The sequence below is a fragment of the Penicillium manginii genome (genome assembly GCF_028828005.1).
Source record: "Penicillium manginii strain IBT 31320 chromosome Unknown utg000004l:1.0-7231830.0:1.0-7236170.0, whole genome shotgun sequence".
NCBI lineage: Eukaryota > Fungi > Ascomycota > Eurotiomycetes > Eurotiales > Aspergillaceae > Penicillium > Penicillium manginii.
Genome location: NW_026643105.1, coordinates 4,906,773 through 4,922,281, shown reverse-complemented (window position 1 = coordinate 4,922,281; position 15,509 = coordinate 4,906,773). Strand labels below are relative to the sequence as shown.

Genomic DNA, 15,509 nt, shown 5'->3' with positions numbered 1-15,509 from the left:
TTTAGGTATGATTATTCCACCCGTTTCTGTTAATTACAATTATACTACACTTTTTTAAGGTTGATTGATCGGACACGTATATAGATGACACGCAACGGGCGAGTATAATATCAATGAGTGGAAACTTGAAACGATGCGCTAAATGGCCCCTAATTTTTAATTGCCGTAAGATCACAGTAGTCAGCCCGAGGTAAAAGCATGTCAGTCATTGTGACACAAATAAATCTGATGGGTTTCATTCTCTAAATCCGAGCCAGGCAAAGCATTTTAAGAGACACGCCGATTTAAAATAGTCGGCCCCCCCCCCACGCAGCCCCACACTTCCAGAGTCACATATGTACACTGGCATACCCAGCTCTCCTCTTATTCATTGCCTATTTTTTCTTTCTTTATAACACAGTTTCGAATTCCGAAGAATAATAACTGATCTGCCCCTCGAGTCAATTTCCTGCAGCAGAAAATAAAGGCTCTTTACAAAATGCCGACGACAACTGCTACTGGCTCCGCTGCAAGCACCACATGCGGCACAACCGCGCAATACGAATTGCCCGTCAAGGACGCAGCCTGCGGAGTACCAAACTCCTCGAAATACAAATCTCTGATCGAATTCTGTGCCAAGCCCGCAGGCGTACTGGCCTACAACAATGACTGCGCTCTCTACGCCCCTGCGGTTGATCAATCGGTCCAGAAGCTGACCGATTGTCTCTACGATGCCGGTGTTGAATGGAAAGATGTTTGGTGCTTTGGCTCTACAAATGCTACCGCTACCGCCACTTCCTACCCAACGGCTACTGCTACCGGTAAACTTCCGAACAAATCTTCGACCTCGACATCTACTTCTACCTCTTCCTCTACATCCACCTCGAGCTCGACTTCTATCCCCAATGGAGCACCCTCCGTCTCGACAACTCAGTTCAGTTCTAAGATGGGAGTTTTTGTATTCAGTTTGATGTTTTCTAGCATTATCTTTGGCATGTAATTGGTTGTTGCTTACATTTTGTACTACTATGCATTTAACTGGTCTTAATATAATTCCCGATCCTTGAAAAAAGAAAAAAAAAACAGAGCTCTTGAAATGACATTCCAAGGTTCAGCGCAGACTTTCCTAATTGTAATTGCTACGAATCAATGATATTTCTATTTGTGATATTGATGCAGTACCAGTTCACGGGTTTTAGATGTAGTCTAACTAAGGCTGTTGATAGAATCAACAGCTGACAATTCGGTGTGCCATACAGCTCAGCTAGTGTGAAAAAGAGCCAGTATCCCTCTCCCCCCTTATGAATGCTAAAGATCGTTGATGTAGCTGAACAAATCCTGCCATAAACCATAGACAATGAGTATTTTTATGGGAGAATCGGGGTTTTAAAGTTCAATCATGATCGCAGTAGCTTCGTGTATTTGCTGGGATGATTATTTACTATCCAAAATGATCATCAAAATAACACGTGTGGAGCCGATCTGCACCGCTAGTTTCGCATTGAACAAAAATCAATGCTTTCCTTCAAGTTGCGAGCGCCCTGTTTTTAAATGTCAGGAATCGTATGTACCATTGCGCGAAGATCCATATTGATCTGCGTCTCCGGTTGGACGGAGTAAGTGCATCGTATCGTCCCGTAGGATATTATACCGTAAAAAGACAAAACCGATAGCCTGATAATGAGAATGCTGATAGGAAACAGGATTCACTGGAGGTCTTGGAGTGGGGATGGCGAAGAATTCGCTCAATGGGGCGATGTTCTTCAGTTTTCACTTCTCCAAACTATGGATCGGAGAACTCATCTGCTTGCCGTAGTTATCCGCCATCAAACCCATGGAGATGGGCATGGCGTGGAATGAACATTGCCTTAGATGGGGATTTCGGGTGGAGACTAAGAAAGTGGGGAGTGCTGACACTGGCACCGGCACTAGCCATCACTATTGTGTAGCCTGTTATCTATTAGCTATTATAACTAGTTTACGTGAAGAGCTAGTATGTATTCCAATAGGTACCCTAGTTTCATGCTTATCAGTTATCTGTTGCTTCTCATCTTCGCACAGTCAGATTTTAACACGATCTGTCAAACTTCCACCTTTTCCACCCAATACGTCCCCTGTAGCTCCTGCAGTCAATAGTGCCGACACAGCAGTTGAATTGGCATGGGAAACAGCAATATCTAATGGCGTCCTGTGATTCTCATCGCGGTAATCTAATTGAGAGAGCAGTGGGAACGCTTTCAGAAGAATTTCGAGACATGTCCGAAACGGTGCATCTTCTCTGCCTTGGTGGACGCTCAAGAATTCATGGAGCGCACTTCTTGATTCTTCCACCATGAATTCTGCGGGAGGGCCATGGCGCGCGAGTGCGATTTCAGTGTCATCAGGACCAGAGACTAGATACTTCAGCCGATTTGCGATAAGGGCACAGTCTCTCGTGAGTATCCTCGCAAGGACAGTCTGTTTATGCTTGAGCTTGCCTCCCTGTACACCTGTCTTCTTGTTTATGTCCGCACCGCGTTTTAGCAAAGCATTCGCAATATGCAGGTTACCTTCTGTGACAGCACACGCGAACGGTGTAATCCCGTAGAAGTCAACGGCGTCGATATCGAGGTCATATTCCAGCAGGCGGTTCGTGAAGAAGAGATCAGGGTCACCCTGTTGAGCTGCGAGGTGCAAGCTGGTTGTTTGCATGTCTATTTTTGTTTTCTTGATAGACCATGTGGAGCATTTCAGCCTCGGATCAGCTCCTGCTTCCAGTAGGGAGATGAATATGGACTTTCGGTGATCGTGGATTGACTGATGGAGGGCTGTCATGCTGTGTTCTCCCTGTCGCCTGTTGATGTCGAGGACTTCCATGCACTGCTTGGACGACAGGAAGTACTGCACCCAGACAAGTCTTTCATAGAATACCGCAACGAATAAGGCATCAAGCTCGTAGGTATAACCGCCACTTGTATCTGTCTTTGCACAAGTGATGTCGAATCCGCGGGAAATCAAGAGATCCAATGTATCATTCACTGCATTTGGATACTCTTTACCGTGAATTATGATCATCTCAAGGACTGAACTAGCGGACAACGCTTTGCTATAGATTGTGTGTCCACTACCGTAATGTGTGTTCAGATTGAAGCTGCAATTACTCAATAGCAGCCGGAGCATGGGCGCATTGTGATGCAGCATGGCGATGTCGAGAGGGGATGTTCGGCCATCTTTATCGAGACTTGTCGGATCTGCACCTTTCAAGATTAAAGCTTTCGATGCAGAGATATTCCTTCTTGAAACAGTGCGATGGAGAGGGGTTCCGCCTGCCCAAAACAGCGTGGAGAAGCTGTCAGCTCGTGAGACCCAACCTCCAGCCCGAGCCTCGAGGTCACCTCCGGCGTAGAGCAAGCTGTCAATCATTATGCTGAGTTTATTCATAGTTTGACCGTTGAAGCTGAAAGCTTCGTCTGGTATATTAAGGACCCAATGAAGAGGTGTCTCGTCGTTCATGTTGGCTATATCAGCGCGTGCGCCCTTTGCCACCAATTTGAAGGCCATTGGAAATTTACCATTCCGACAGGCAGCAAGCAGGGGCGTATCTCCGTTGTCGTTACGTGCGTTCGTATCAACACGAAACTCCGAGATGAGGATATCTGCCGCCTCTGGTAGCCCGAGCATTGCACAGGCATGAAGGAGAGTGTTACCACTGTTCAAGCCATACAAATGCCGCAATATAGGAGATTCCTCTCCTAAGGATCTGATGTTTTGATACAGGCTAGGAATATCTCCGATGTCAAAAGCTTTCTCGCTGAGATGAAGGCCAGTGCCGTTTCCGTAGAAAGACCTGTTGGCGAGGAAGAGACTCTCTGGCTCGCTCCGAGTTTGGAATTCCAGATTTGGCCAATATTTTGCGTAGTCCAAAGCTGCCGTGACAGATCCATTGACAACACCGTGGGCGAGATACTCGTTTGCCTTCTGTTTTACTTCCAATGGCAAAGGCTTGTCGAAAAAGTCGTACATCCGAATTATTATTGCTTGCATTGGCATATATTGGTTCTCGGCGAGAATGGTGATCCATTTCAGCGATTCATTAGGGTCATCGTCCAGCCCAAGGCCACCGTCACCTATAGCGATATCAATTACTCCGAGAACAAGGGGATATTGGTCAGAACTGGGAAGTCTCAGGCTATGCTCAGATCGACCACTCAGCTCCATGGCACTCTTCTTCAGATGCTTCATCATGCGCAAGCGGATAGGGACACATATGTTCCTTATGTTAAAGTTGTCCATGGCAAATCTGAGGGGATCGCTGGACAGCTGTCCTAATATTTGCGAAGGCTGACGTCCCTTGCCGCTCATTATCTGAATTGCAGTGCGAAGCCTCCGCTTTGAAGGTTCTCTCTGGATTGTGCACGCTAGAAGAGACCATATCTCCGCGACAAAAGGTGCGTACCCGGGACGCAAAAGGATAGAAAATTGTGCATAGTGAAAAAGTGGCACCTTGCCGACTTTTGCCTCCTCGAAATTACCAATGTCTTTTAGCAAGGCATGCTCGAATGGATTCTCGCCGTCCATAAGAACTCTCCATATGAGTAGTCCTAGCGAGTATACATCGGTCAATTTCAGGAAATATTGTGGGTAGGGAAGCTCTCTTCTGAATTCAGGTGCTGTCCACGGACTTGTTCCCCCCATCAAACATGCCTTTTCCTTTTTGATGTCGGCCAAGAAGACCGCAAAACCGAAGTCGCAGAGCTTCGCTTGGTATACACCCTCGTGCTCAAAAATCAACACGTTCTCGGATTTGATGTCTCCATGGACGACGCCCGAGTCGTGTAATGCAGCAAGACCATGAGCAATGTCAAGGAATATCTTTCTTTTCCATTGATAAGGCAAACTATGCGCACGTTGAAAGCTAGCCAAATCACCTAGCTCCGATCGCTCAAGGCACAGTTGAGGCGAAAGACTCGGCTCCTCTCCAGGCCAAAACATCCACTCAAAAGAAATGAGCGATACAATATTCGGGTGCTTGCGAATCGGCTCGTGCGTCAATACGTGAACTTCACGCAGAAAGTCCATCGCGCGAGCGCGTCCCTCAAGGCCCCATGATCGCACGTGTTTTCGTACGATAAAGGATCCGCTTCTGGGGACATTGTTGATCATCATAGTATTGCTCGCGTCAATAATGGATGCTGAGTAACCTTGCCCCATAAAGCCGCCAGTGTCCATTTGTGCATCCAGTCGGAATATAGCATCGGTATTGTTTGTGATTTCTCGACATTTGCGACCCATCCATAGCCCCATGACTGCCAGCTGGGATATGGCTATGTCTGAAGATGATGGGCCAGCACTATCTTTCACTAGAGCTGTACTCTCGCGAATCCATGATGCTGACAGCCGTGGTGAGCTCGAATCTGGAGCGAATGAAGACTGCAAAGAGTCCATTTTGATGATACAAGTGAGGGAGTTGGAAAATCAAGAACTCCAAGATACGATCGGGGTGCCATGACAGTCTTGGGAAGAAAGCACTTAAAATAGAAGCTGCAGGCATCTCACGACAGAGGAATAACAAGCGAGCCGACGATCGCAGGGTCGTATCTCAAGCGAGCAATGCGCAGTGTGATTGGGTGCAATAGTCATTAGTGGCTGACATCGATCGAGCCGGGCGCTTGACGTCTTTCGTGTCAGCAACATGGACGATCAACCTCAAAAAATCACAAAATGGAAGTAGCAAGCCTTGTTCTGAGTGTTGTCTCCTTGTTTGGCTCTTGCCTACAAGGGTACCAACTCGTCTCCGATGTGAAGAATGGCGGGCAAGATTCAGCAATTCTTCTCTGCCGACTGCAGATTGAGGAGAAGAGGCTTATGATCTGGGGAAGAACGGTCGGGCTTGCCGAAGAAACATGTCGCATCCCCGTGCAAGATCTTGATACCATTCTTACTGTTTTGACGGAAATCAACAGTATCACACAAGATGCATCGGTGATGAAGAAAAGATACGGCGCGAGTCCAGAACCATCCAATGACATCGTTAGGTACACCAAAGGAATTGAGTACATTCAAAGCTCCTCGGTTTATCTAGAGACTCGTCGTCGGATTGACGAAAAACTTCGATCGCCAGGGCTGTCACTCAAATCTGGGCTACGTTGGATGTTTGACCGGAAAAACTTCGAAAAATTAGTTTTCGACCTGCGCGAGCTGAATGACGGTTTATATGCATTGCTAGAAGGAGCAACTAAATTGGCTTCTTTGAGTAGTTTCAATGAGATATGCTTATTGTCCTCAGCCAGCGACGATCTCAAGAGGCTCACTATCATTAGAGACGCCTCAAGAGCATCATATGAAGGACTTTCTCGCACTGCTGATCAGCGCATGCATTTAATTGACTTGGAAGCCTCTTCGTCAATTGACGGCTCCAGAAGAGGCACTCGAATCCCTGTCGATCAACTCGTTTGGATCCGGTCTGGAACTCTGAGAAGTATTGCTCACTTCGAGGACGAAATGGTCCTGGTGGAATGGAGAGAATACGATGATGGAAGTCTGCCTGCCCAAGAAGTGCTTGGAATTCTAGACCAGCGAACAGCAGAATTATCAGTCCTCCTCGGTCGGAGCCCAAAGCCCGAAGGGTTTCAGGTGATGGACTGCATAGGCTACTGCCATGATGAGCCCAAGCAGCGTTTTGGGCTGGTCTACAATCTTCCGACCTTGGAGGCTGACAATCTGCCGGATATTGTCTCCCTGTATGACCTGATCCATCCTCCAAATGGCGCTGAGATGGTCTTCCCAAGCCTGAATGACCGTTTTCTGCTATCACGTATTCTCGCCAGCAGCATATTACAACTTCATTCCACATGTTGGCTGCACCGGAACTTGCGCAGCTCACACATTTTGTTTGTCAAATCCGGAAAGAGCATGGACTGGCTTCAATATCCATATCTCTCTGGATTCGGATATTCTCGATTAGACGATCCTAGTGCAGTCTCACTACCACTTTGTGCCCAGGACGAGGAAGTGGCATACCAGCACCCCGACCTGACCGATAATCCGCGGATTGGATACCGGCGCGAATATGATGCCTATAGTCTCAGGTATCATTTTAACCGAAATCGGATTCTGGCGCCCAATTTTCAAGTTTCGGAAGTCAGAGTACAGTCCGAAGAGAAACCACCGTCGGCTGTTGGAATACCAACTCACCGGCGATCTTGCGCACCGGATGGGTCAGCAGTTCGAGCAGGCTACCAAGCTACTCTTAACGGACAAGGCATATGGAGATTCAGGGGTAGAAGGCGAACAACTAGTCGCATTCTCACGGAATATTGTCTCAAGGCTTGATATCCAAGGCATGTGCTAACATAGGATTTACTATTAGATATCAAATGGAGGATAGATAGTAGCCTTTACTCTTCATGCTGCTAGAAGTAGACCTCACCAGGGACCACGAAACACATCATAATGTAATGATTTCTATATCACTCTTCTCACCCTATGTACCTTTCTAGTGGTAGAGTCCTTAAACGCCGTAAAATGTCAATTCCCATCTTTTCTTCCAGCCCCTGTCGGCCAGTGATGTATCTTCTGTTTTGAATCCTTCTCTCATGTCGCCTATTCAAGCTCAATAGTGCCAGGGGGCTTGGAGGTTCTATATACTGTGTCAGCTGACGGCTCCAATACTAGCCTTGAAATGGAGGGGAAAGCTTTGAAAGAACTTACAAATCATAGGTGACACGGGCGACACCCTCAACCTGGTTGCAGATAGTGCGCGCAACATCCTAGAGTGGGTAAACAAGTTAGCAAGCATGGTATTGTAACGAAGATATGACTCTTGACTGACCTTCAGGAACTCAGTGCTGAAGTCAAAGATATCAGCGCTCATGAAATCCTTGGTTTGAACAGCGCGGAGAATGATGATGTAGCCCCAAACTCGCTGATCACCGAAAACACCAACACTGCGGTTAGTATCAAGACCAGCAAAGGCTTGAGAAATCTACAAGGATTAGCTTATATCCGTCTAAGCTATATGTAAGCTGACGTACCTGGTCGTAAAGGCCTGCCTCTTTGATCTTAGTGATGAAAATATGGTCGGCCTTACGGGCGATGTCGACACGTTCCTGAGTGACGTCGCCAAGAATGCGAATAGCGATTCCAGGACCGGGGAAGGGGTGGCGGTTCACCAGAGACTCGTGAATACCGAGCTGACGGCCAATAGCCCTGACTTCATCCTTGAACAGAAGTCTGAGGGGCTCAATAAGGCGCAAGCCTTGGCCGTTCATCATACGCTCGGGCAGACCACCGACGTTGTGGTGAGTCTTGATAGTGGCGGAAGGTCCACGGAAGCTCAAAGACTCGATCACATCAGGGTAAAGAGTACCCTGCAAGAACCATTCGACCTTGCCAGAGTTGGGGGTGCTCTCTGCCTCCTTCTCGATTCTGATAGCCTCCTTCTCGAACAGATCGATAAACGTAGATCCAATAATCTTGCGCTTCTTCTCGGGATCAGCAACACCTGCAAGACGGCTCATGAACAGCTCACCAGCGTCGACAACAGTGAGGTCAATGCCAAGGTGCTCTCCGAGGGTTTGCTTAACCTGCTCGCACTCATTAAGACGCATGCAGCCTGTGTCGACGAGGACAGCCTTGAATCTGGAGCCAATGGCTGCCTTGAGCAACGCCGCTGCGACTGTGCTGTCAACACCACCGCTGACCGCGCCGATCACAAGAGATCGGTCACCAACAAGCTGCCGGATACGAGTGATCTCGAGCTCAGCAAAGTCACCCATCTTCCAGTTCGCCTGAGCGCCACAGATATCAACACTGAAGTTACGCAGGATATCGGTTCCGCGGGGAGTCTAAATCGGGATATCAGAGAGAGTTCTTGGGCGACATAGGGTAGGGGTAACGAACGTGTTCAAGCTCTGGGTGGAATTGAACGCCTATTTATAATCTCGTGTTAGCATATTCTGTTGATAGCAGCCTACATTCAAAAAGAGCAAAGACTAACCAAAGATGGGCTTATCCTTGTGAGCGATGCTAGCATACTCCGAGTTGGTGGTAGCACCAATGACCACAAAGTCCTAATAACGTCAATAGCTATGCCAGAAACACGAATTTAGCTTACTGACCGTGGGCAGGCTAATTAGCTTGTCGTAGTGGGACATAAAAACGGGAATGGAATCGCCCAGGCCAGCGAAGAGGCGATCGACGTTGTCGTTAACCTTGGTGATGTTCACATCGGCATGGCCGTACTCTAATAAAAGAATCAGAAGCATTCAAAGAGTGGTGATGAAGGTAACAAACCTCGTGCCTCTCCACGGGCGACATTCTTGGAGTCAATGCGCCATGCGATCTCCTGGCATCCGTAGCTGAGTGGTATTAGTGCTATGCCGATTGTCGATGTTGAAGAAAATCATACCAAATACCACTACGCCTCACGTGTTAGTCTAGGCTCAGGTCCAGAAGCTTGAGAAGCAGGAACTCACAGAATAGGAACGTTCAGGTCAAAAACAGCGGGATCGACATCTTCATACATATGAGTATAGGTAACAGGACAACCGAGGGGGGAATTCAAGCCTTACGGGGCGAGCCATTGTCGTAGACGGAAGCAGGACCTAGTAACTTCATTAGACCTTGGTATGAACCATATAAGAGATTATTATATACCTCCAGAGAACACAATTCCCTTAGGCTTCCATGACAGATCCGCGATCTTAGTGGTGCAAGGAAGCAGCTCAGCGAAGACACCGAGGGAACGAAGGCGTCGGAGGATCAGATGGCTCGTTTGAGACTTGAAGTGTCAGCATTTCCTAGAGGCGTCGGGATATAGCAAGAGGTCTGCCAGATACATACCCCAAAGTCGAGAACCAGGATAGTCTAGAAAGTCGACAATCGTTAGCAGATCCGTTAATTTTGCTTCATGAGTCAATTGCGCCTGCACGCGGGGTCGGGTGATCGATCGCAAGCTGCGGTCCAGTCGCCATTCCACCTCGGGAATGATACGTACATCGAAGGTGTTGTGAGGCGACTCGGTCTCAAGGTTGAGAGCCATTTTTAGATATCGGTCGTATTAAGAATGGCGGGGGTTCGTAATGCACGAAAAAGATCCAAAAAAAGTTTTGTGGTACCGCCGCCTCCCCTCTTTAATTATACACCGCTCAGGTCGAATAAACCGGCAGAAAACTTCCCCACCATGTCACATGACTAAGGCGATAGTTCGACCGCTTTGGTGATTTATCAGGTGACGTATGGATCTACTCTGGCACTGTGCCGGCGTGAGCGTTATTTTCAAGAAATGCCTGATCTAGCGCATTCAAAAGTCTAGGCGATTTTTTCAATTTCCGTACGATACTTAAATGGGATTGGGAAATTCAACTCTACGCTGCTCGCAAATTTCGACTTTTTGGTATCCAGATTTGAAGGTAATTCGATTCTGAAAGCTAACACGTACAATACAGGTAATATTACAATGTAATATTACGGACGGTGAGAGCTCCTTGGGGTATGGCAAAAATCGAAAAACTCAAGGGATGCGAAAAATATGCCGGAGCTTTGATGGCAGAAAGTAACTTTTGGGAAACACCTCTGAAATTACAATCCCATACATAATACTACTGTACGGCACATTCATCTACAACAGTGCCAAATACACTCCCCTGAGCAGGTTTTCTAGTTTGCGCACACCCAAAGGACTTTAATCAAAGGAGACATGATGTTTAGCCCCAATTCTGGGCTATTTAGTTATCATTCCCTCCAGCAACTTACTAGTTCCCATTTCACCGCCAGAGATGCTCCCTTCTTCCCCATTTTTTGAAACCTTCATGTCGCAACAATCACATAATCTACTACTACAGCTACTTACCCTCACCATTGACCAATAAATAAGCTCAAATCATTTCAGGTGAAGACGTTAGACACTTGGCTAAGTCCGAGGTGCGGGTCAATCCAAGGGGGAAACCTTGGACTGAAGGATATATTGAATCTAGTATTGTAGAGTTATCTATGGTTTTATTTCTCTTGTCTCGTTAGAACTACTGGCTCTCTTCGTTATACTACTTAGGTACAAGTACTCCAGGGCTCCGAGTCGCGAACATTCAAGTTGTTACTAGGAATGTTGATGTGTGTCTTGAGGATTCTACCTTGCTTAGTATGTGTTCGACGAAGGCCGTTAAGATGGGTGTGTTTTTAATTTATGATATATTTTCATCTCTACCTTAGGTCTTACTTCTAGTAGTTTTATCTTTGTCGTGACATTAACCTTGAAGTCCAGAGTTAGACTGCGGCAACCCCGCGGGCCAGGAGGGTGCCCCAAACTTTCACCCGAAAATTAAGGTTTGACGGTAGCGTGTCCTGACCATACCCCCAAATTTGTCGCAGTTTACTCACAATGGTACCTAGTAGACATATATCAAATCAATTCTTGACTCGGAAGCGAAAAGTTCCAAGGTTGGCCTGGGAAATGAGTAGTAATGGACATAGGGCAAAGATTGTGTGTGGTAGGTAGTTGCATATTTGAATAACTATGGGTCTTAGACAATGTCTAGAAACTGTGCCCCGCCTGAACTCTCTCTTAAAGGAGCCAGTGTGAATTTCCAAGTTTTGACTCAATAACTGAAAACAATCATCTAAAAAGCCACCCGCGATACCCAATCGAAATGTCCTGCAGCGGAAAGGGTGGGTGGGGTTCCGTGGCATGAAGAGAGTACACCCCGCAGGAGAATTAACCAACTCGTCAGGGGCAATTAGTCGATCACCGCATATTTCTCCGAGCCACAACTATAAATGAGCAGTAAGCATTCAGCATGGATGTATCTGTGCCAAAAAAAATATTACTGGCTTTGTGGCCGGATATTTATCACTTCAATTGGCTCTACATCTCATGACAGCCAAAAATGCATTTCGGCGAACTATTTACATTTGCTTGCCTTGCTGCACCAGCCCTTGGCTTGAATACAGCTAAAATACTTCAGGAGTATTTTGGCAATGACGCATCTTGGTACTCAGATCGCATTCCAATCTTTGAATCCAGTGCTTCTGATATCCAGGATGTTTACTATTACCGATGGAAAATCTTCCGCGCCCACCAGCGCGACCTTGGCGCTGATGGCTACATCTCAACTGAGTTTCTCGAAGACGTGAGTTGGCAGACGCAGCCATCCGCGCTACTTATAGATGCGGCGAATATGCACCTTCGTGAAGGACGCTGGTGCCGGGACCGGCGTTTCAAGGATGATTACAGAAACTTCCTCTTCGGACCGAATAAGAACCCTTATCAATTTTCCGAGAGTATGGCCGATGGTGCTTGGCAAGGATATCTTGTTGATGGCGTCTCTGACACCATTACTGGGCTTCTTGATTCCATGCAAAGTGTCTATACAGGCTGGAATACCACAAGCATGTCAACTGGTGGATATGATGTATCAAAGAACCTGTACTGGATCCAGCCCTTGACAGATGCGACAGAGTATACGATTGCAAGCATTGATGCCTCGGGAGGCGCTGATGGATTCACGGGCGGCAATGCGTTCCGTCCAAGCATTAACAGCTATCAATATGCCAATGCGCTGGCTATCTCCAATATTGCTTCTCTCGCTGGGAACAAAGACATTGCGCAGCAGTATAAGGAAAAAGCAGCAGTCATCAAGGATACTGTGCAGAACTCACTCTGGAACAGTACATATGAACATTTTATCGATCGATACAAGGTGGACAACGATGATGTCAAGTACTGGGACTTTATCAGAGGCAGGGAATTAGTTGGTTTCGTGCCCTGGACCCACGACCTCCCGGACGACACCCCTGATTTTGCCCAAGCATGGAAGCACCTTATAGACTCTTCTAAGCTTGCCGGGCCACATGGTCTTCGCACCAATGAGCCCAGTTATGAGTACTACATGCGGCAATATCGCTACGAAGGCGACAAGCGTGAATGCCAGTGGAACGGTCCTGCCTGGCCATACCAGACGACCCAGGTCCTTGCAGCTCTCGCCAACCTGCTTGACCACTACCCCAAAGCCGTGGCAGCGAATGTTATTAGCAAAGTCGATTATACCAAAATACTCAAGCAGTACGCTCAGCTACACTACAATCCGAACCGAGGAGGTATTCTAGATCTCGAAGAGGACTACGATGCAGCTACTGGTCTCCCAATCGTCGGGCTCGCTCGTTCTCCCCATTATTTCCACTCTGGGTTTATTGATCTCATTTTATCTGGACTCGTAGGTGTTCGTCCGAGCGCCGATGACACTCTCGAGATCAACCCAGCCGCAGATGGAAGTTCTATCTCATATTTCCGGGCAGAGAACATCCTTTACCACGGGCACGAAATCGCGGTGCAGTGGGACGCGACGGGGGCCAGATACGGTCAAAAGGGTTTAATCGTCGAAGTCGACGGTAAAAGGGCAGCAAGCTCGAACAGCCTTTCCCGTTTGACAGTCAATGTTTCCCGCAAAAGCCCGCCATCAGTCAACCGTCCGATTGCCTTATCTGTCCAGCAAGGCTCAAGCACAAATTATCCACGAGGCACGGTTTCCGTGACGAACGATACAGACACGGCTGGAATTCACGGTGCTATAGACGGGCGCGTTTATTTCTTCCCTGAGACTGATATCGCAAATGGGTGGAACACCCCGACGGGTAACGGGAGCGAGGTTTGGTATCAGATTGACTTTGAGAGTTCAACCAAGTTGCAGAGTGCGGAAATTGCGTTCTTTGCGAACGACACGCAAAAATTTGACGCCCCGAGTAATTATCGCGTCCAGACTAGCCAGTCTGGGAAATGGGCAAATGTTTCGAATGGCAAATTCGGCAAAGTTATTGCGAACGGTATCATCAAGGCTTCTTGGGATGCTGTTAGCTCTCAGAGTATTAGGCTATACTTCACGCCCAAGAAGGGGCTGCAAGCGAGGTTGATTGAGTTGAAGGTATTTGGGGCTTGAGTCGATTATGACAGCAGAACCACTGCTAGTGCCAATAAGAGTATTATTCAAGTCGCATAATCCATGGATAATTATATTTCGAATAAAATTATGCAACGGCAGAGATGACTCTGGGGTCACGTAGCGACGAAGGCTACATGGTGCTCGGAAAATAACACCGAATGGTACTAGTATGATCCATTCAGCCGCCGAAGACATCTACGCATGGATGTTCCAAGAGGGCACAGGTGAAATAGAGGATTGAAACAGAAAACAATATTTATGTTACTTTTTGTGACCATGTTAGTCATTAAGAGTCTCGAACACTTTTTCAAGTTTACCTTTCAAGGTTGGTTGTTGCTGCTTTACAGAATCCACGAATGACAAATTTAAAGCCTATAAATCCCCACCAGCTTCCTCAAACATGGATAGATAGTAGCCAGTGGTAGGCCTATGAAGAAGGTCCGTCGAGTTTAAGCTGTAACAGTGAATAGATATCATGTCATTCAAATAGTAGTGCTAAATACTTATCCGAGTCACAGGTATCCAATCACCTTCTCTCCATGTGGGCATCGAGATACATCCATGGATATTCTCCTGGCACGTCCAAAACACAATAGAACCTTGGAAGACATAGATCACATCATAACCGCCGAGCCATTTCAATCATATTTATACTAGTGATATCGATCCCGTCCAGAGATACTTTCCAGAATGTATCGTCGCTTGGGAATAACTTAGTCCGAGAAAGCCTTGATAGCATCATCGAAGTGCTTGTCAAGGTCACTAAGAATCTGAGGGGCGTCCTTCTTAAGCTGACCGGTAACAATATTCTCAAGAGCCTTTCCAAGACCATCAGTAGCACCCTTCAGATCTTGAAGATCTTTTTCGACGAGGCCATCGGCCGAGCCGCCGAGAACAGCCTTCTGGAAGACAGGTTTCTTCTCGACAAAGCCGTCAAGGAGGGTAAAGACGGACTTGGAAAGTGAGTTGACCGAGTCTTCGAGCTTGTCGGAGTCCGCGGAGCTGAGGTTTTCGGCATTGCTGGCTGTGTCTTTGCCGTCGTTGATGATGCTGAGAAGATCTTTGGCTTCTCCCTGGAGCTTCAGGGCGGTACCCATCACATTTCCGTCACTGGTGAAACCCTTCAGAGTTTGGCTGAGAGAGCTGCAGGAATCCTCGATTTTTCCAATGCTGGACTCGATGTCGGCGGCACCGCCGGCAATCGCAAGTCCAATGGAGGCAAAGCCGGCGAAAATGTACTTTGTGGCTACCATTTTGATTGGTGGTGAATTGAATTGATGGGGCGAATGATAAAAAAGCAGAGTTGCTCTTGTTGATGATAAAGGTTTGATTCGAGTTTGACTTGGTGTTGAGAACTTGGAGGAGACTAGGAATAAACATGGGCATTTAAATAGGTTTTTCTAGGATGGTAAGATAGTCGCAAATATAGATCGTTCGTTAGATCGGCGACTTTCTGCTGAAACCCCTCAAAACTACCCATCTATGAGACCAAGTAAAAGACCGAGGCTCATCCTGTGAAGCAACCTAGAGTTTTGGATTCGAACATCAAACTCACTTTCAGTAATCCAACTTGAACTAATTCGGATGTAATTCTTCTACCTCCTAGTACTAGGTAGAACA

At 47.1% G+C, this 15,509-nt stretch overlaps 6 protein-coding genes across 6 annotated transcripts; 3 read left to right on the top strand and 3 right to left on the bottom strand.

The window, feature by feature from the left end:
* Positions 1-478: 478 nt before the first annotated feature.
* On the top strand, positions 479-979 carry N7533_005546 (uncharacterized protein; the record flags this gene model as incomplete). Its single annotated transcript, XM_057102196.1, has 1 exon — positions 479-979. The coding sequence occupies one exon, from the start codon at positions 479-481 to the stop codon at positions 977-979; it is 501 nt and encodes a 166-aa protein (XP_056961826.1).
* A 1,061-nt stretch (positions 980-2,040) lies between these two features.
* On the bottom strand, positions 2,041-5,403 carry N7533_005545 (uncharacterized protein; the record flags this gene model as incomplete). The annotated part of the gene is made up of 1 exon (XM_057102195.1): positions 2,041-5,403. The coding sequence occupies one exon, from the start codon at positions 5,401-5,403 to the stop codon at positions 2,041-2,043; it is 3,363 nt and encodes a 1,120-aa protein (XP_056961825.1).
* A 276-nt stretch (positions 5,404-5,679) lies between these two features.
* Positions 5,680-7,309, top strand: N7533_005544 (uncharacterized protein; the record flags this gene model as incomplete). The annotated part of the gene is made up of 2 exons (XM_057102194.1): positions 5,680-7,046; positions 7,111-7,309. The coding sequence occupies 2 exons, from the start codon at positions 5,680-5,682 to the stop codon at positions 7,307-7,309; spliced, it is 1,566 nt and encodes a 521-aa protein (XP_056961824.1).
* A 251-nt stretch (positions 7,310-7,560) lies between these two features.
* Positions 7,561-10,000, bottom strand: gua1 (GMP synthase (glutamine-hydrolyzing); the record flags this gene model as incomplete). Its single annotated transcript, XM_057102193.1, has 14 exons — positions 7,561-7,597; positions 7,669-7,727; positions 7,790-7,942; positions 7,992-8,804; positions 8,860-8,888; positions 8,957-9,029; positions 9,078-9,202; positions 9,253-9,317; positions 9,368-9,376; positions 9,435-9,474; positions 9,531-9,563; positions 9,616-9,739; positions 9,802-9,825; positions 9,956-10,000. 14 exons carry the CDS (start codon positions 9,998-10,000, stop codon positions 7,561-7,563), a joined length of 1,629 nt encoding a protein of 542 aa, XP_056961823.1.
* Positions 10,001-11,840: 1,840 nt separating this feature from the next.
* On the top strand, positions 11,841-13,886 carry N7533_005542 (Six-hairpin glycosidase-like protein; the record flags this gene model as incomplete). The annotated part of the gene is made up of 1 exon (XM_057102192.1): positions 11,841-13,886. The coding sequence occupies one exon, from the start codon at positions 11,841-11,843 to the stop codon at positions 13,884-13,886; it is 2,046 nt and encodes a 681-aa protein (XP_056961822.1).
* A 716-nt stretch (positions 13,887-14,602) lies between these two features.
* Positions 14,603-15,142, bottom strand: N7533_005541 (cell wall mannoprotein 1 family protein; the record flags this gene model as incomplete). The annotated part of the gene is made up of 1 exon (XM_057102191.1): positions 14,603-15,142. One exon carries the CDS (start codon positions 15,140-15,142, stop codon positions 14,603-14,605), a length of 540 nt encoding a protein of 179 aa, XP_056961821.1.
* Positions 15,143-15,509: the final 367 nt, after the last annotated feature.